Source organism: Amia ocellicauda, chromosome 3, assembly GCF_036373705.1.
Source record: "Amia ocellicauda isolate fAmiCal2 chromosome 3, fAmiCal2.hap1, whole genome shotgun sequence".
Lineage (NCBI taxonomy): Eukaryota > Metazoa > Chordata > Actinopteri > Amiiformes > Amiidae > Amia > Amia ocellicauda.
This window is the reverse complement of record NC_089852.1, coordinates 20,394,008-20,414,201: the sequence shown is the minus strand read 5'-3', so window position 1 is coordinate 20,414,201 and position 20,194 is coordinate 20,394,008. Positions and strand designations below refer to the sequence as shown.

At 41.6% G+C, this 20,194-nt stretch overlaps 1 protein-coding gene across 1 annotated transcript; it reads left to right on the top strand.

Annotated features, from left to right (window-relative positions):
• Positions 1–244: 244 nt before the first annotated feature.
• Positions 245–18,319, top strand: dhx58 (DEXH (Asp-Glu-X-His) box polypeptide 58). The gene is made up of 13 exons (XM_066698418.1): positions 245–395; positions 3,704–3,874; positions 4,380–4,584; positions 5,526–5,716; positions 6,240–6,356; positions 6,896–7,022; positions 7,615–7,806; positions 8,283–8,539; positions 8,963–9,112; positions 9,772–9,933; positions 10,719–10,909; positions 11,195–11,288; positions 15,692–18,319. Exons 2-13 carry the CDS (start codon positions 3,707–3,709, stop codon positions 15,881–15,883), a joined length of 2,046 nt encoding a protein of 681 aa, XP_066554515.1. The 5' UTR covers positions 245–395; positions 3,704–3,706; the 3' UTR covers positions 15,884–18,319.
• The last annotated feature ends 1,875 nt before the right edge of the window (positions 18,320–20,194 follow it).

Sequence of the window (20,194 nt, the reverse complement as noted above, 5' to 3'; positions counted from 1 at the left end):
ATTAATACCTTCTTCAAAAATGCACCTTTAACATGGGTCATTTTTGTATTCTGTGCTTTAAAGAACAGTTGTGGATGGTGGGAAATGCACAATTCCACTATTCTCTATATCGACAGATTTTTCCCCTCTGCTGTTGCACTTTCCTTTTCCCCATCTGCCTTTTTTCTGACTTCACAGCTTGTCGCTTCCCTGATACTTGTTTGGTTGTCCCTCTGCAATGCCCTCTCCCAGAATGCTGAAGGAACTGTGGCTTCAGTTTCGTTTTCTGGACCTGACTCTGCTGGGCTGGGTATTTAAAGGTATTGGTGCAAGTGGATTTAACAGACGGCACTGAACCTCTGTACTGCTGCAGCCACCGGATTGTGTTGTATCGCCAAGAGAAAAAAGACGTTCTGGTAAGTGGGAATTGCAAAGAAAAACTCCAGGCTTGTGTATGTGCAGAATAGGGTATGTTTACAGAAATGTCTGGATTCAGATAGGACTGTATAGACCAGATGCGTCTGTAATTAAGCAGAAAGAACTTGGAAAAACCTCATGTACTTTTTGTGTTTTACACTAGACTGCAAGGAAAGTTTGCAATAGTTTTCCTTATAACTGCTTTTTGCCACTGACTCAAACCCTTGATACAAATACATGTAAAATGTGACCCGGTTATAGTTGTTTTCATGATCCAGAACAGCAGTAGGTGATACAGCTATCTCATTAGTTCATTCAAATTATGTATTCCTAAAACTATATATAGTGATGCTGTAAGTGGGAGCTATAAACCTGTGCAATTAGAGACTTCCAGAACCAGGTTTGGAAACGTCTGATCCAGAATGAACATACTGAATTACTATTCTGTTCTGTTTGCTGGCAGGCTTTCAGCCTCCTCTAGAACATTTTATTTAGGAATATATTCCCAAAGCACAAAGGGAATAGCTGTCAAATCATGACCTTATTCTGCCCTGCAGATGTAACGAATTGCACCATTGGGAGTTTAATATACGAAGTTACGTCATAATTGTTTCTGGGATTGGTGACATAAGTGTAGACGTGTTGAGGCAGAAGTGTCCCTGTTTGGAGCTGGGGCGAAGCTAGCGTTTCAAGCCAGGGGGCCAACTCTTAACAATGGGGGCCCGCCTAGAGTAAGAGTTGTTAAATGTGCTGGTTTACAGAAAGGGAAATCCACAATAAATGAATGTATGTATAGTTGAATACCGATGTGTATAATAGATACTGTGCCAGTATAACAGCAGACAAAAACCCAAGGAACCATATGCTATTACTATTTCGTTTACAACAAAGATGAATAATACAGTAAAATGAGTTCCTCACCATGCCTTTTGGGATACATTTTCCAGCTCTTCAGTTCTCAAATCCCCTCTCTGACATGAAATTAGTTCTCTCTTATATATACACATACAGTTCTGCAAAAAATTAAGAGACCACTGCAAATTTTTCTTAAATCAGCATCTCTACATGTATGGCAGCCATTCCATTCCGTTCATATTTGTATTTGGAATTTGGGAGAAATATTGTCATAGTTTACAGAATAAAACCAATTTTCTTTTTGTATCCAAACACATACCAATAAATAGTAAAACCAGAGAAACTGATCATTTTGCAGAGGTACTGTACATACATATACACACACACGCACAAGTCTGTCAAAAACTGAAGGGCATTTTCCCGTTGTTTCATACAAGCGGATTTGTTTGGCATTTCCATAGTCATGGTTTTCACACGTTGCTTTCTCAAGGACTACGTTTACAGGCACAGTGTTATGTCATTCGGAATACATTCATTGCAACCAGCCGTTTCCATGATCGCACATGCATGAGGTTTATTGTGCTCCCTGTTTACATGTCAATCATATAACCCGAATAGGCTGCGCTGTGACTTGCGCAGTGTCGCTGTGCCGCGCACTTTGCCTTTTCTCGCATAACACTAGTCATGGTTCTTCGCACTGTGTGCATTTTGGTGACTTTAGTAATATTATTGCGATTAAGACAGACGCAGCAATGGCAAACTCTCATCCTACGGTTCAAACGGCGACGACATGAAGCAGAGGTATTTACTTCAAATGTCATGACCATGCACAGCCGATCAATACATCTTTTCGCCCAGCAAGCTTGAAAACTTCGTTTAGTATTTCTATACATAGTTTTCGAAGGAGTCCGCTATGTCGGAGCAGACCAAGAGGAGCATGCGCACTAAACGTTAATTCATCCCTATTCATAATGTAATCCGAACAAGCGTTTATGTGTACGGTGTCCACATTAGGACATCCCCAGAGTCAGTTGTCGCGCATCACTTAGTTTTGCGATCAGGCCTCAGTTATCACTCATATTTGATATCACGCATCGGGTGTCAGTCTTATTTGGCATCAAGCATCATGCTTATTTTATGTCCGTTTTCATGCATCACTCCAATTTAATATCAGGTGTCACTCGAAAAACCAATGAAATAAGAGTAAAGACGGTTCAGCCATTTCATTGGCTATTAAATTAAGTCCCAGAAAAAACACACTCTGATACCTGACACCGATTTCGAGTGATCCTTGATACAAAAACCGAGTGACTCCTGATACCGGACACAAAATTCAAGTGACAGCTGATATTAACTTCGAGTGATACCTGATATTAAACTCAAGTGACACCATATATATGGGTACTATTATCCTATTGAATTGTTTTTCAAAGCTATATACCAGATCCTTTATTCCAAATGAAATTTCATTCTGAATGGCTCCGTTCCGAGGGAATTGTATTCAGAATGGACTTTATTTGCATTATTAACGGAATATTAGGCTTCATGTAAATGTAGTAAATGTACGAAAGTGCTGAAGCAGAAAGCCTGTATTCATGCATTGAAGAGCTCAAGAAGATCTTTGAATTTGAGTCGACTAAAGTTTCTTCTGCTTGAGCGGTGCTTACAGGTATAGCTAGTTAAACTGAAATCTGATACAAAATGCACAAGTTGGGAAATCGTTATTAGCAATTAGGAAAGGAAGAATTTACTGAAAGACTCACATCATCATCCTGACTCAGGCCGTTGAGACCAATTTTACCATAAACGCAATGTTAAAATGGGCAGGGTGGTTCCAGACATGCAGTTTTGACCAAGAAAAAATTGATTTATACTTATGAAAAATTTACAAAAAATATGAAACCTGACAAACAAATGACAATGGATGAGGAGGAACTTACTCTAAAACTAAACTTAAACAGAAGTGTCTTGAAGCCATTGTGAAAATTCAGGAGTAAATGGTTAAATGAACCATAACAAACAGGAATGACCTAAGAAGAGAAGACCTACGTCGGGAGATGACAATTCATCAAATGTGCCAGTTTATTCACTCTTACTGAGCTGATATCTGCTTGAAGGGCCTGGTGGAGCGACCGCCCCCTCTGCCTCCACTTTGGCTCCACTACTGATTCGAAGCCATCTTGAAAATTCAGCAGTTAATTAACCTTAAAAAAGAGTTATTAGAGATAGGAGAGATGATTTTGATAAGCTCTGACTGCAGAATGAAGCTCTGGAGCCCCTCCATATGCTCAGATGTAAGTGGGGAATGATGCAAGAAAAGACAATGTAAGTGGGGGCATGATTGAATATGTCATATGTATTTTGTTACAAGTCTGAAAATAAATCATAATTTGCATTAATCATGATAATAATGATTTAGACTGGGTGTCGCTGTTCTTGCTTTCCTTTCCAGGCGATGAACCTCTTCAACTACCAGACCGAGGTGATCCAGCCAGCTCTGGAAGGGAAGAACATCATCATCTGGCTCCCTACTGGAGGGGGGAAGACCCGGGCTGCAGTGTACGTGGCCAAGAGACACCTGGAGACCAGGGCCAACGCAAAAGTGGCCGTCCTGGTCAATAAGGTATGCCCGTCCTTGACTCAGAGCAGGTTGAGCCCAGACATGGGAATTCATTTGAAGTCAAGCCATAGCCGACTCTAAGCAAGATTCCCCATGGAGCATGACGCAATCTGGGGTCAAAGAGAGGATAATATGGGAAGATACAGTGGGCCCCATTCTGAACTGGGTATAAGTGGGCTGGAACTTGACTATTTTAAATCCTGTTTTAAAATGAATTATTTCAATTCTGGTTAGTTGGGGGAGTTAATCACACCAATTTACTGTGAGGGGTGGATAGTTTATACTTTTATAACAGAAAAAGAGCAAAATATGTGAAATTGTGCTGTAGGTTTTGTCTGCTAATTTTCTGCTGTCAAATCCTAGGTACAGATTGTATTGGAGGAATATGTTTTAGTACTGCCCTTCCCTATCAGAAGAACCCTGGCCTCAACTAAGTTGTGCAAGCATGGGCTTGTCAGTGTGTTTACATAAACTGGTTCTTTGTGTCTGTGTCTGATGTGTTGCACAGGTGCATTTGGTGGACCAGCACTATGAGAAGGAGTTCAAACCATTCCTGAAAATGGCCTACAGGATTGCACACATCAGCGGAGACTCAGATCAGAAGGAGTTCTTTACCAGTGTGGTGCAGAATCACGACATCATCATTTGCACAGCCCAGATCCTGGAGAACGCTCTGAACAACACAGAGAAGGAGAAACACGTGGAGCTCACAGGTGGGCAAACAGTGGGTCAGATGATCAATCAGCCAGTCCACCAGCCAGCCAGATGAGCAGTCAGTGGATCTGCTTATTTTTTATTGACTTCACTGTCTACAGCAGCACCACCCCCTGGTCCTGGATACTTTCTGCTTCTTCAGGCTTGTGTTGCAGCTGACCTCACAGTTTCAATACTGAGTCATTAACTCAAGAATCTCCAACTGCCGAACAGCTGTCCATAATTAAAAAATCCAATTAGGGAATTTTGGTTCAATTAACTAATTTAGAGCTCTGCTGGAGCAAAAATCCAGCACCAGGGCTGAGACCTGGTCTTGTGCACAAGCACATTGCAGACTTGGAAAACTTACCAGTTTTCATTGCCAAGATTGTACAGTTGCATTCCCAGAACCTGGATACATCTTTGCTAGCATATCGACCAGATTTATTCACTTCAGCAGATAGTGAAAACTAACCCTTTTATATCAATGCAGTCAATATTGATTTATATGATTAAAACTGCATCCAAGGATTTGTTATTATTATGGGACTCATTTTGTAATGGACACTACATTTGCACTAATACAACCCTACTGGATTTCTGCATTGGTCTCGCATAGGCACACAGGCAGCCTAATACATATAGAATTATATCAATATTGTTTATAAATGTGCTTTATTTATTTTTTAGGATTTTTTTCTCCCCTCTGACTGTGTATACTGAATACACATAGTGGTTCCAGAGCCTAGTGTATTCTAATGAGCAGTTTTTACACAGTATGACAAAATATGAAAGCTACACAACACCAAGCATCAAACTGGGCATGCACAAACACATACACACAAAATCTGTTAGCTTAGCATTGTGCATCATGGAAATAGGAGTTGGCAGCCCCAGTGCAGACTGTTATTTAGGGTGCTAGGGATACATTACCCTAACCTCTCCTGTCTTCATGTTTCAGACTTCACCCTCCTCATTATCGACGAGTGTCACCACACCCAAAAGGACGCGGTCTACAACAAGATCATGGAGCGCTATGTGAGCAGGAAGCTGCGGGGGCTGGGGGGGCTACCGCAGGTGCTGGGCCTCACTGCCTCCCCTGGCACTGGGGGGAATAAGACCTTTGATGGAGCCAAGCAACATGTGCTGCAGGTCTGTCCTGCCCTGCTGGGCACACACACAAATGCAGAGCTTCAAACATGCACACACACAAAGCCTCATACACATATAGCCTTAAGTACACACACACCTACAGTCTAAATCGTATGCACACTAGCAGACACATGATGTAGTTCCCATTGACATATAATCTAGATGTGTTGCAACCCAGTGATCTCCTGTCCTGGGCCTTGAGAGCTGCAATTCAATAGTTTTTATAGGACACCAGTCTAGACATCAAAAAACATTTATTTCTGATCAATTTCCTGTCCCCAGCAGACAGTGAAAGGGTCTCACTTCACTTTGTCAGATGCTATTCCTCTAACCGAGCAGTGTCTATGTAGCTGTGCTCACAGTGTATGAGCTCATCATGTTGACGTCATCCCACTCTGAACAATGCAGGACCGCGGTTCGAATCCGAGCAGGGGGCTCTCGCTCTCTACACCGCTTTCTAAGCGATGTAAATCCTAGGTTGTATTGAAGTCCTAGTCTCACTGTCCTGCTCTGTGTGTTGCAGATTTGTGCAAACCTGGATGCTTCAGCAATCATGTCTTGCAAGGTGCACGTTGAGGATCTGGAGAAGAAAGTCCCCAAACCTAGAAAGCAGTATGACATTGTCAACGACAGAGAGGAGGTGAGGGCTGGACCATTCTGCCTTTGAGGCTTTTTACATTTGAGGTGGGGGAATTCAGTTTTTCTGCTTCAGCACTGACTGCAATTGGCCACCATTTTATTTGACATTTGTTCAAGTTAGGTCAGCCTGCAGAGACCCATTGCTTATTGATGTGGTGTGGTGTGGTGTCCATTAATATGAACCGCCCGTGGTAACTGGTATTGCAGTAATGAGAATAGCAAAGAATAATACAGTCTGTAATGCTGTTCATGACCCCTGCTGCCAATGAGTGAACAGCTGATAAGTATTCATATGATCAGGGAGAGGAATTGCAAATGACAAATACAGGTAACTGCAAAGAAAATTTAGAACGCATTAATGCAATGTATACAATCGACATTTTGTTTGAATTTCATGTCCACATGGGCATATCTGGCAAAACAACAATGCTATCAGTGTTTGCTGCAGGGATTCATTTCAGTTTAGTTTATAAACCTTTCCTGTGTCCTGGGACGGTGGGTTCAGGTGGCATTGGGTTTGACCTTCTGTCTCTGTCCAAGGACCCATTTGGGGACAAGCTGAAGGAGATTATGAGGAGGATTCATGACTACATGGACGTTGATGGGATCAGCCGTGCATTCGGGACACAAGACTATGAACAGGAAGTGGTGCTGTTGGAGAAGACAGGTGAGGAGATTGTGCAGCCAGAGCTGGACTGTGGCCACTCTGAACCACTGTGCTGTAATCATGTAAAGCATGATTGCAATACTAGGACTTTCAATGCTTTCTTGCCCTCCTTTTCAAGCTCCAAATACATTTCCAGCTAGTTCTAAACAGTTGATCCAAGTCATGCCTTCATTTTGCAATATAACCTGGGTTTCTCTTGGTGTAGAAATGTGACTTCTGTCTCCAAATTCACCTTTTGAGTTGTTTTTCAGCATCAATATATTACAAAAACACTTTAGACAAAAGGCAGATAACAGGTTGAAAATGGTCAAGTTTTAGCTATGGCAGACAACTTGCTCACATAGGGATACATTCATGGTTAAACAAACTGGTCTCCATATAACTTGCACTATGGTGGCACTGTATTTACGTTTCTTACACACATCCTATTAGGAACCTTTGAAAGCCCTTTTTTTGGTTTGTCTGGAAAAATGACCGTCTAATCTACGTGAGGCCACCAGTGGTCCTTGGAGAGCCACAGTATAGCAGGATTTTCCTAGCCCCTTTGAAATACTTGAAAGTCCCCCTCAAATCTGGAGCTTGTGTGTCCCAGGGGCGGAGGAGGGGAACCGGCGGACATCTCAGTGCGCTCTGCATCTACGGAAATACAACGACGCCCTGCTGATCCACGACACTGTGCGCATGATTGACGCCTTCAGGGTGCTGGAGGACTACTACAGCGGCCAACGGAGCACCCGGATGGGCCTTGACCACACTGACCGCTACCTCTTCACTCTCTTTAAAGGTGAGGGCCAGAGGGACCATCCTCCCCCTCTACTGCCCCATAGCCCGACTCCACAGAGGTCATTGTCCAGCCTAGTCAACACAGCATCACATAAGGGCAGATTTGGTCTCCAATGTTGGAATTCACAAGCATATTTTTTTTTTAATCCCCGTGAATCTGTAGCTCATGTTCATGGCTATGTTTTATAACGTGGTAATGTGGTATGGAAAAAAATGTGGAATTGATTTCCTAAGTGAATAGAAGTGTGTATTTGGTCTTTTTTGTCATATATGAATTCCATAATTCTATTTAAGAAAAAAAAATGTAATGCTTTAAAATGCTTCTTGTGTAAACTGTAGGTTGCCCAGGATAATAAATAATAATAATCAGGTGTTTGAAACTATATACCTTAAATTCTCAGTGGGCCACTACGATATGACTGCTTACTCCTGTCTGTGGAAGTGTGTGAGTGGACTCTGTTGTTTCTCTGCGTCCAGAGCATGAGCAGGAGCTCGAGCAACTGGCTGAACTGGAGTGTTTCGAGAATCCCAAGCTGGCCGTCCTGGAGAGCACACTGCTGGAGCAGTTTGTACAGAAGAGCACATCACGTGGGATCCTTTTCTCCAAGACGCGTACCAGCACCCACTGCCTGCATGACTGGGTGCGCTCCAACCCGCGGCTCCAGAAAGTGGGCATCCAGGCTGCCATCCTCACCGGGGCAGGCATCAGCAACCAGGCGGGTCACATGACACAGGTACCCATTCTTCATATCCAGTTGAAGGTTATATATATATATATATATATATATATATATATATATATATATATATATATATAGCTCTGGAAAAAATTAAGAGTGGTCTCTTAATTTTTTCCAGAGCTGTATGTGTATGTATATGTATGTGTGTACAACTCAGTCTTCTAGGTCACATTTGGCTTAGGGGTAGGGTTATTCTTTTTCACATGACAAATAAGTGCAACTTCCTCCCGTTATGCTGCCTTTCATGTGTGTTACAAGCAATTATCCCAGCCATCACATCATCCCCAGGGCACTTTCAGTGTAACCCCCCTGCCAGGCCTTGGTGCCTGACTAGGAGAGGGCAGCAGATGTGGTTCTGTGGCGTGACTCTGTCTGTGCCAATTGTTGTTATTGATGATGTTGTTGTTGTTATTGTAGAGGCAGCAGAAGAATACGATCCAGGATTTCCGTAACGGACACCTGAACCTGTTGATCTCCACCAGCGTGGCGGAGGAGGGGCTAGACATCCGAGAGTGCAACCTGGTGGTGCGCTACGGCCTGATCACCAATGAGATCGCCATGAAACAGGTGGGCACGCACCAGCTGTTCCAGGCACGGCCTTCACTACGGGCCGCCGAGGCCTGGGAGCGCACACTGTCTTATCCTGCTGTATTGTTATGAGTATTAGTCAGAGCTGCAGTAAAGGGGTCTAAAGTAGTCATCACACAAGCCAATTTCCCTTTGAATATTTCTCTCCATATTGATGTTTCATAATTTCAAGTGATTGACAGGGACCACGTGAAACCACCCCACTGCTGGACTTTCTATCATCTATTTTTCCACACCTCTCTATTCAGTGCTGATGAGTAAGACTTCTAAACTGCTATGTGATGATTTAACCTGGAGCAATGGGTGGGAAGAGAATTTGAGGGGGAAAAGTGAGTTAATTTGGAGCCTTGTATACTGTGTTTACACTGACCGCTGTTAGGATAGTTCTGTGCCGACCTAGGGCAGTGTTTTAAGGGACTGCACTCCTCTACCAGAGTGCAAGTTAAAAATTATTTAAAATAGGTCAATTCGATTTGTAACACTTTAGCAATTTATAAAACAAGGGAGGCTTTTATTCCTGTATTTGTGTACACACACTTTATTCTCACCGTGTATCGATTCAACTTTTTATAGTTTCCATCTTAAACATTTACACGTCTCTCCCTCTGTCTCTCTGTCGCTCTCCCATGCATTGGCAGGCGAGTGGCCGTGCCCGCGCTTCAAATAGCGTGTACTCGGTGGTGGCATCACAGAGGGGGCCAGAGCTGAGGAAGGAGAAGGTCAACGAGTGCCTGGAGAAACTGATGGAGAGAGCCATTGAGGAGGTGCAGCACATGGCCCCCCGCGAATACATGCTGAAGGTCCGTCACCGCCGCTAAGGCCAGCTCCATCCGAACCAGGCTCTTCCCCAACCTAACAGCTTCTCGCAGACCACCCGGGGCAGTCATGCTTAGGCCTGGGGTTGTTTACAGTCATGTACAGTGTGCTTGCATCATTGATCAATTACAATGAAATGACTCCATCGTCTTAAGATTTCAACACATACAGACCTCTGCAGGCTAGTTTGGCCTTATGACCATTACAATACACCTATTAAAATTGTGTTTGATTATGATCTATGTGGGTGTAATTGTATAGCATAATTGTTATTGCACCGTAATTGTAATTGGGATTCACAAAAACAATTTTACATGTGCAGTTTACTGGGGATTCTTGTTTCCTCGGGCAATGTATGAGACCAAATATGAATTGACAAAAGCAGCTGAGCAGATCAATTTCAGTTGCTACAGCGTGCTTATGAAGAGAGCCAGCCAGATCAAAACGCATGATGAAAACCACGCACCAGAAAACTGGTTTACATACAAATGGGATAATTTGGCAATCGGCCTGGGATTCTTTTAGTCATCGCAGTCCAGCACAACGATCTGCAGGTCCGATTGTTAGCACTTCCAGCTGCAACAGGTGACCTGATTTATGTGGCATCTGTGCTGCTGGGTATTCTGAGCTTGTGAGGTGACAAATAGCAGAGTGCTTTGACAATGGTCATTTCTAAGGTCACATGTTTTGTGGTGGTGGTCAGCAATTGGTAAATCAGTTAGAAAAAGAGGTTAAAAAAAATAGTGCCATCTCCCCTTTTGTATTGTAGATCCAGGAGCTGCAGAAGGAGGCGGTGATCATGCGGCGACTGGCAGAGGAGAAGGTGCAGGGCAAGCGCAGGCGCTACGAGCCGGCCGCAGTCAGGCTGTACTGCCGCCGCTGCCAAACCGCCGTCTGCCATGGCAGTGACCTCCAGGTCATCGAGAGCACGCACTACGTCAATGTCAACCCCCACTTCGAGTGAGTCATCGGCCTTTTCTGTTACTCCTGCTGTTTCATTTGATTACTTGCTCGTCTTTTTCTTTTTTCCTTCCTTCTTCCTGTTTTGTTTTTCTTCCCTCCTTCCTGCCTTATCCTTTTATCCCCTCTTTCTTTCTTCTGGCTTTTTTCTGAAAAGTTAAGTTAAAATGAACATGTGCACCTGTGTCAGTGGCTCATTTCAACATAGATGTTGGTCACTGTGGAATGGTCACTATTGATTAAGACTTTTTTCCTCTCCTCTGTGTGTGTGTGTGTGTGTATCAGGATTTATTACATTAAAGGAGGAAAGATTATCATTGACAGAAAGTTTGAGGACTGGGAGCCAGGCTGTAAGATCAGCTGTGCAGACTGCGGTCAGGTGAGTGTATATATATATATATATCCCAGTTGGTAGTATTGTTATCATCTTGGCTCTCTAAAATGGGGTGAGATGTAGGCAACATACATGTTACCTTAAACTAGCTCCTTTAGGCCATCCACTACTCATGCTGCAAGACCACGGCACACACAGCAGAGCAGCAGCATCACGGAAATGCTGAAGCAGCTCTCTCTGTGGAGACTGTGGGCTCACGGGTGCATGGGCCAGTCATTCACACTCACCCCTGGGGAATCCATGCCACAGTCAGCTAAACACACTTTACATATATTTTAAACCTAAACGCTGCCTTTTAAACTCTGGACTATAGGGCTCAACCTCTGCTTCAAGTGGAGGCTTTTACCAATTGAGCCAGGAGATTGTGTTGTACTTTAAATCTTGTAAGATGTTACCAGAGGTGTGGAGTTCAGGAGGTCTTTATATCTGATTTGCCCATCTCTTGTTTTAACCCCTTAAAACCCCAGCAATGTTCTGCCAATTTCTGCCTGGGAGGCTGTGACTTAAATTCAAGGTAACCCCTTGGGCACCAGAACTAAACCCTCAGAACATATACAAATCTTACTCAAATCTTACACACTGGAAGGAGATATCCAGAAAAAAAAAAAAAAAAAAACGTTTTTTATGTCTTCTATAGTAATTTTTTCAACTTGTAATTTTTTTTCCCAGTGCTTCTCCAATATGACTACTACAATTTGACACTGATCAGACAAAGGGTTCAAATTCTACATGAGGTTTTCCTAGGCCCAAGGGTCCCCAGACCTCTCCAAACCTCTCCAAAAATGTATATTGTGCAAGTATTTATGACCAGTCATACACTAGTTTATTGAAACAGTTCTAAAAGGGATGTTACCTCATATGCTATACATTGCCATATGAATTAGATTTTGTAAATAAAAAGTTTTACTTTTTTGTGCAATATTTCATTCAAAGGGTGTCCTTTTTGGAGACCTTTGGGGTACCCAAAATATATACTCATCTTGGATACATGACAAATACTCTCAATTTATATGCATCAACTGTCCAGCACATTTCTCTCACATACATAACTGTTTGTGCAGCAGATTGTTGCTACTGAGCCTTTTTTGTAGATCTAAATTGTCAATACCTCACTGTATTTCTGTCACTTGCTTAAAAGTATGTCATAAATGTCAAGAAGCAAAATAATAAGAATTGTTTTTTCAAAATAAAGTGTTTACTTCAGATTAAATCTAATATTTACTTTTTTAAATAATGAAAAGAACTGAACACGAACTGTACAAAATTAACTATTTACATCCCAAAAGTGCTAATACTAAAAAAAACAAAAAAACAATTTACTTCCCAAAAATGCTAAAAACTGAATAAAACTCAAACAACAACACACACACTAAAAGCCTTATTCATTTTCTTATTTCTTATTCATGTGCCATGTTCTAAAGCAGTTTCTGTCCACAATGATACACAACGGCACATCGCAGGCTTCACATTCCATAGAGTTTTGTTTCGCAGTTTCTGTTCATTGCATAAAATGCAGTGTCTTTGCCCAAAGGAGGCCTTCATGGAGGGGTCGATTTCCTTGCCCTCTGCAATTGCTACAGGGACACAGAGTTTTTCTGTACTTGCACTGGCCTCCTCCTGCTCCACAAGACCGATGTCTATCAGCTGCTTACAAAGTTCTTCTCTAAATGTTTTCTGTGTGAGTGCTTTGGTATTCTGAGCTTGTGCTAGTTCCTCATGGAGACGATAACTATTCACAACCGCAATATCAATGAAATGACAAAAAAGCTTTTTATACCACTTCATGGTTTTTTGTGCCACGTTGTAGTACTTGATCAGTGCATCTGATAAATCCACCCCTCCCATGTGCAGATTGTACGCCTTCACAGAAGCAGGAATAGGAACATTACGCATCCTCCAATCCCATCTGCGTTGCGGACCCGTCTCTGTACTTTGTCTCCAATGTATACCTTATGGATGGAACTACACATTGTGACTTCACGTGTATCCATCCATTTGGTGTACAGCAGTTCGCTATTTCTAATCCAGCGAATTGTGCCCCAATCAGCTTTCTTTGGGAGGCTGTTTTCTTTGGTCCTTGGGAAGCCCTTTTCCCTGATTGTCCCACAAGCTCCAAATTCGAGCTTGTGAAGGTCCCAAAACAGCAACGTGCTGGTGTAAAAATTATCAACATATGCATGGTACCCTGTGCCTAAGCATGAAACCTCCATGAGCCCCATAACGGAGTCGTAACTCAGTCCTTTCCCTGAAACTGATTTTGCTTTTCCTGTGTAAATGTCAAAATCAAACGTATACCCATTGTGGGAATCAGCCAGCACAAACAGCTTGAAGCCCCATTTTTTTGGCTTTGGTTTCATATAATGTCTGAAACCAATCCTAGCTTTTAGATGCCACCATGCGTTCATCGATTGAAAGGTTCTGTTGAGGTTGGTAAAATGCCTTGCAGGACAGGAGGAGGAAGTCCATGAGGGGTCTGAGACGGAAGAGCCGATCGTGTTTGTGGAATTCCTCTTTTCCGATCATTCTCCTCATCTTCCTCTGGGTTACTTATATGCAAAGTCCAGAAGATGGCTTTGAATCTTTTCCTGGACATCACAGTGTGGCAGAATGGAATTCCCTAAGGTAAGGACTCCAGTGATCCTTCACGGTGTGAGTTGTCAGTAGCTCCATGAAAATTAGAAGTCCCGTAAACTGGAAGAGCTCCTTGATGGAAACTGGATCCCATTGTATTTCTTCCCTTGCGTCTTCTGCTTTTGTCCATTTTTATTTGTGTTGGAACACAAAGACTGAACAACACTCATGCTAAAGAAAAGCTGGAAAAGGTCAAGTGGGGAATACCGTTTTGTAGTCTCCTTTTCCTTTGAGAAACATTATAACTCTCACTTGTTGAGGGGGGAGTGCTTTCTTCCATGTCTTCACTGAAAATAAAAAGTGAAATAAATTGGAAATTAGAATAAAAGTTATTATTGCTTTTATTATGTTACATTGTTTTCCATTTGATCACAAAAAATAGAATAAAATTAAATAAAAGTTTGTTAAACTATCTGCAATAATCTAAAATCAATGAGCACATCAATGAGAAAATAATGAAGACGGCCAGAAAACAACTTTTACTGTGTCGTAAAAAGGAAGATCAGGGACTGTATAGAGCAGCCCAACACAGACGAGACATGGATATTATACTTTTGTATTATTATTTCTATGTGCCCCTTGACTGTCTAATAACAGCTGTACAGTAAAATTAGCATTTAGAAAATCATGCATAAATAATAATAATAACAACAATAATAATACATGTAGTGTGTATGCATTATACTTACACATCCTGAAGAGGATCCAATCCATCTTCAAAGGCTGCTTCAGACACTGAATCTGCGCTTTCCAAATCAGAAAGTTGGTCACTCTCTTCGCCACTTTCATTCACTCCGATCAATCTCCTCCAAAACTTCAGACAGACTTTTTTACTCCGCGTTGGATGACTGCTGGCCATTTCGTTAGATTTGGGATACAACTCTTTGAAAAATGTTTACAACATTTCTCTAAAATGCTCTGCAATCTCGATCTGCTGTGCATAATCCTACACTACCGCTTGTTGTCACTGCGCCCATCTTAACTCCAGTCATCAGTGTAATGTACTGCCGAGAAATATAAACACTGTAAATGTTATATACGTCAATAAAGAGGACTTATTCCGAGTGTCTCTGTGTTTGCCAGCAGTAAAACCAAAGCTCTACTTCAGAAACCTATAAAACATGCAGATTATGGCCCGTATTCATAAAACCCTAAAGTCATGTTAAATTCAACACTTGATGGGACAAAATAACTATAAAACGAATCAATTAATGTATTAGTCTCCAGATGTTTAATAGGCCGCTTCCCCACTTTGTTGTGACTTTTCCTGATTTTGATCACATTTCTTATGAATGCATCTGTAGGTCAAATCCATCTTTTTAGAGCTTGTCCCACCCTGGTCCTGGAGAGCCCCAGTTCAATGTACTGTGTAGGTCACCCTTAAGTAGTCCATTTATATAGACTTGGAAATGTTATGTTCAGTCCATTGGAGATCAGATGGAGCAGACACATCAATATCCTTCAGAGCAAAGCCAGAGCTTCCTTCATTGAAGAAGTGACTTGCTGCATTGATCAATTACTAACATGTTGTACAAAGTGTATTGTGCTCTCAACCTGAAAATGCTTCCCACCTGTCCAGAAATATCTCTGTAAACCGGAGTAATCTTTCTGTTGTTGTTATAATAATAATAATAATTATTTATTTATTAGCAATGCCCTTATCCAGGGCGATGATGGTGGCATGGCTGTCTTTGTCTGCATTGTCTTGGGGTTTTTGACAGCAGTGTGACTGTGTCTGTGTCTTCCTTGGCAAGCAGGAGTGGGGAATGGAGATGATCTATAAAGGGGTGTTTCTCCCCAACTTGGCCATCAAGAACTTCATCTTGGAGACGCCTGATGACAGAAAATCCACCAAGAAGTGGAAAGACATCCCCTTCCTCGTGTCGGACTTCGATTACGTGCAGTACTGCGAGAGGAAGTTCTCTGATTCCCTGGCCGATCTCTTCTGAGGCCCATGAGTGGGTCTTCTCTACACCAGCTGCCCAGCACAGCTGAAGACCACTGAAATTCACAAAGCCCACCTTCAAAATAACGTTTGTATAGTTATTGACACACTCAAACAGGTGCCTGGCATCTACTACCATACCCCATTCAAGGGCACTTAAATCTTTTGTCAATCCATGTCTCAGTTGTGTCTTCATCCTGCCTCCTTTCCTTCATCTACACTGATTGAAGTGGATTTACCAGGTTACATCAATAGGGGATCTTAGCCTTCACCTGGATTCACCTCGTCAGTCTATTTCATGGAAAGAGCAGGTGTTCCTAATGTTTTGTATGCTCAGTGTATATACATATACATAACACAGTATAGGACAAATTAATTTGAGGCAAAAAATACTGTCCAGGCTGACTGCAGGAGAGCATAGAAATCCATTAAATTCACTGCTAAAGAAGCCCGTCTCTCAAGTTTTCAGCAGTATCCATGTTGGATATTCAACATTTTCAGATTAATAATTTCAGGGAAAGTCTTTATTTTAAAAGGATGGTGTTTTATTATGGTAAAACCCACACATCAGGAAAAAATATGTTGGACAGGGAGCCAGCCTGATTTTTAATACGTATCCCTTTCAATATTTAAATGAATTGTTTTTGTTGCTCTTTATTGTAATATTGTGGAGCCCTAACATGGTTTGTAGGGCTTTGTGAATTGTCTCTTAATTGATAATGTACTGTACACTGTTCAGCTCCAAGAGAGGGAGGGAAAGCAGAAATAATGGGTTGACTACATGATATAAGATCTTGCCTTCAATAGGCATTTAAGTCTTTTAAGATCTTTGCATGTGCTGTCCATCTCTGCAGGCTACTAAATAGCTCAGATTAGCCAAGTTATGACTACAGTTCATGGGTTCTATGAAGTAATTGAGAGCTGCACTGTAACAAACACAAGCTGGACAGTGGGCCGGGATCAGGGCCGAGAACCTGCCACACTAATGGCAGGCTGTCTGCAATAACTTGTACGCTGGTGAACCTTTTAAATTCCAGACATGCTTAGAGAAAATGCAGCTCTGAAAAAATTAAGAGACCACTGCAAAAGTTTCTCTGGCTTTACTATTTATTGGTATGTGTTTGGGTGAAATAGACATTTTTGTTTTATTCTATAAACTACTGACAACATTTCTCCCAAATTCCAAATAAAAATATAAATGCAATGGAATGGCTGCCATACATGTAGAGATGCTGATTTAACAAAAATGTGCAGTGGCTGAATATGCACTTAAAAAAAAAAACTTAAGCGGAAATATATCCCTCTAACCATTCAGAACATACTTATATATAGTGTGTGGGGGGGCAGGCGGTGGCTGTCTACATACACATTACGTTGCAATTATTATCTTTTGTTCATCTTCTTTTAATGCTGGATAAACCTGGTGAGCAGCACTGGTAGGCCATAATTTGTAACCATGGAGTATAATTGGCCTTTCACTGAAAAGCTTTTTGTAACACTTTTTTTTGTGTGCACAAGATGTTCTCCAGATAAATAACTGTTTCAGCTCTGCCAGGACTCTGTGACTCTGCTGTGGTACCAGAGTTCTGCCACTGATTCCGTCTGTTTTAGAAACGCCACATGGCACTGTGGCAGAGTAAGACTATAGCTTAGTGGAAAATAAATAAAAACATTGACAAATGCATGGGTAATTTCTGTAGGCTGCTGAACGTGAAAATTCGAGTCAGCATATGAAGCCATGTTTTAAATTGTCAATGACCTGTTTAGTTGTTTCTTGTCTTTCCACAGTTCCAACAGTACATTCACTATATGTTTATCTGGTTTGGCATAATCTGTCATGCACAGACCAATAATGATTTACAGCTGTTTTGTATGTTCATATACAATTCATTATTTAATTGCTAGCCCAAATCAAGACTTTGACCTACTTGCAAAATATTAATTACAAACTTGTAGCCTATTGTGTTTTGATTTATAAGCAGTAGAAAGTGACTTCTGACAATAGATATGATAGGATACGGGTTTATACTTTGTGAATTGTGGGAAGGTCAAAGTTTTGGTCTAGCCCCTAGTGTATAAAGAATGTATTCCACTTGCACTTTAATTCCTCTGTAAGGAAAAAGCAAATTCCTATTGCATAAAGCACCAGTTTAACTGCAATTGTACAGTGCATGCCTGTAACTGACATGTTTGTCTTCTCTATCACTGTTGTTCAGTGAAACTTGCTTTTTTTTTTTTCTTATGTTGGTTTGTATTTACAATGTATGGTGTTAACAGCTTTCTTAAGATTATTGCAGTGTGAAGTTCATTCCTATATCAATTACAGTGTTTATGTTTCCCATAGGAATTGGCAATGAGGGAGTAAATCTGTTTATCTCTTTATATGCGAAGAATCCAATAAGGCTTCCTTACCTTTTTCTTATTAAACCTGATTGAAAGATGTGGTTTCTTTACAATTTGGCTCTTTGGGGTTTGGGGTGGCAAATGTCTACTAATGGATATATGGATGAATAAGTGACAAACTGGTACATGCCTAATAGACACACTGGATCTCATAACCTCCCCTCAACCCAAAATACAGACACCCTGTTAGAACAGCTGCACGTTGTTGATTTTTGGAAACAAACTGCACAATTTCTCCAGTCCACAAGATGGCGATAGAAGCATTCTGTTGTCTCAAATCGCTCTGCTGTCCAAACACGGTGAGATAAGCAGTGTTTAACCAGTTGCCCCAATGATGTGTCAGAAATACACTGAGGTGAAGGCATCATGAAGCACGGTGAAAACAATCAGACAAACTAATCTGGGCAAAACATTGGCGGAAAGAAAATGGAGAAGAATTTGCTCTATATTTGTGCATTTTGTTTTAGCAGTAGAGAGAGAAAAAAAAACTTAAACGGACATCTGTTATGCTGGAACCTAGAGTGCTTTTTCCAAATCCTGCTTACTACATATGGACAAACAGAAATTTAAACTAATGGAATTGATGAAAAAGAACAAGAACAACAAAACCATACAGAACGGATTAGATTAATCTAATACTCTGATTTGGCATTCTGCCACTTGCAAAATATCATAGATTCGTGTCTCCTCCTATCATTCCCTCCTGCCGTGAGGCTGAATTGGTCGCAGTGGCTCAGTGTGGTGCAAAGCAACCGCTTTCTGAGCACAGGGTGGGAGTCTCTAATTGAGCAGTCACCGCAGAATCAAAGTGCGCTATTGTGCTGTTTGACCTGAATGCTGTTCTACTGTGTTTCCACTGAGGGTCTCCAATTGAAGCTGACATTTAACACAGGCGGTAGCGTGTTGTTTCCGCCTGCACTGCCAGATGCTGAGGCACAGTAGGCTTTTGAACTGTCGCCCTGAGGAAGACACCAGAGAAGGGGAGAAGGAGGTGAAGGGTGGAGGTAGCGAGACAGGGATTCGATCGGGACAACGGGTGGAAACATTGTCTGTGGGGGGAAGGGGGGTTATGTTGTCGGATGCTTATAGCAGCCCAGGAGACTGCAGTCTGATATGCTCTCCTCTTCACCTTTCTTCTCTTGCTGTTTACTGATTTTGTTCTTTAGCAGTGCGTCATCTCAAAAATCATTTAATGCTTTTGTAAAAATTATGATGACATAATTGAGGTTCTTTCCTTCAATCTTTTGTACCAGTAATCGGTGCTAAAGCAAGCTGGTCTTGTTCTGGATACTTTTTGGGGCTGGGTGGGAACTTGTTTGATTCACAGCACATTTAAACAACCTTTCCCAACGCAGATCAGAGGTTTAGGGGTAAATGAGAAACTTTTTTCTTAAACATGGTTTTGGAGTTATAGAGGTATTGTGTGTGTGGAGATTCACTGACTGGGGAGCTTGTTCCACACCACTGCATTTCTTTGCATACAGAAGTGTCTCCTACTTTCAGGCCTCAATGCAACTGTACCAAATTATACCTATTCCTAGTTGTACTCCAGTTATGACAAGATGTTGAATTTAATCACAGCATCTGAAACCTGACAAAAAATAGAACATCTGCTAAACAGATTTTGGGACAAAGTACATTTTAATAATAATAATGGTAATAGTTCAATACAGTATTTATTTTGTTCTTTGGAGTTTGTTTTTCATTTCTAGCTTCAATGTTTCATTAAGGCACTTAATTTGTATTTCTTTTTTCAGACTGCTTTTGAACAGAAAAGAGAAATGAGTCCTTAACTCATTTAAAGTTCCAGAGAATTGTGCCGAGACTGTAGGGAGCAGAGTTGAGAGGAGTTATCCTGCTGTTAGAACTAATACCCTTACCCACGCTGAGCTCCTTCACTCACAGCCACACC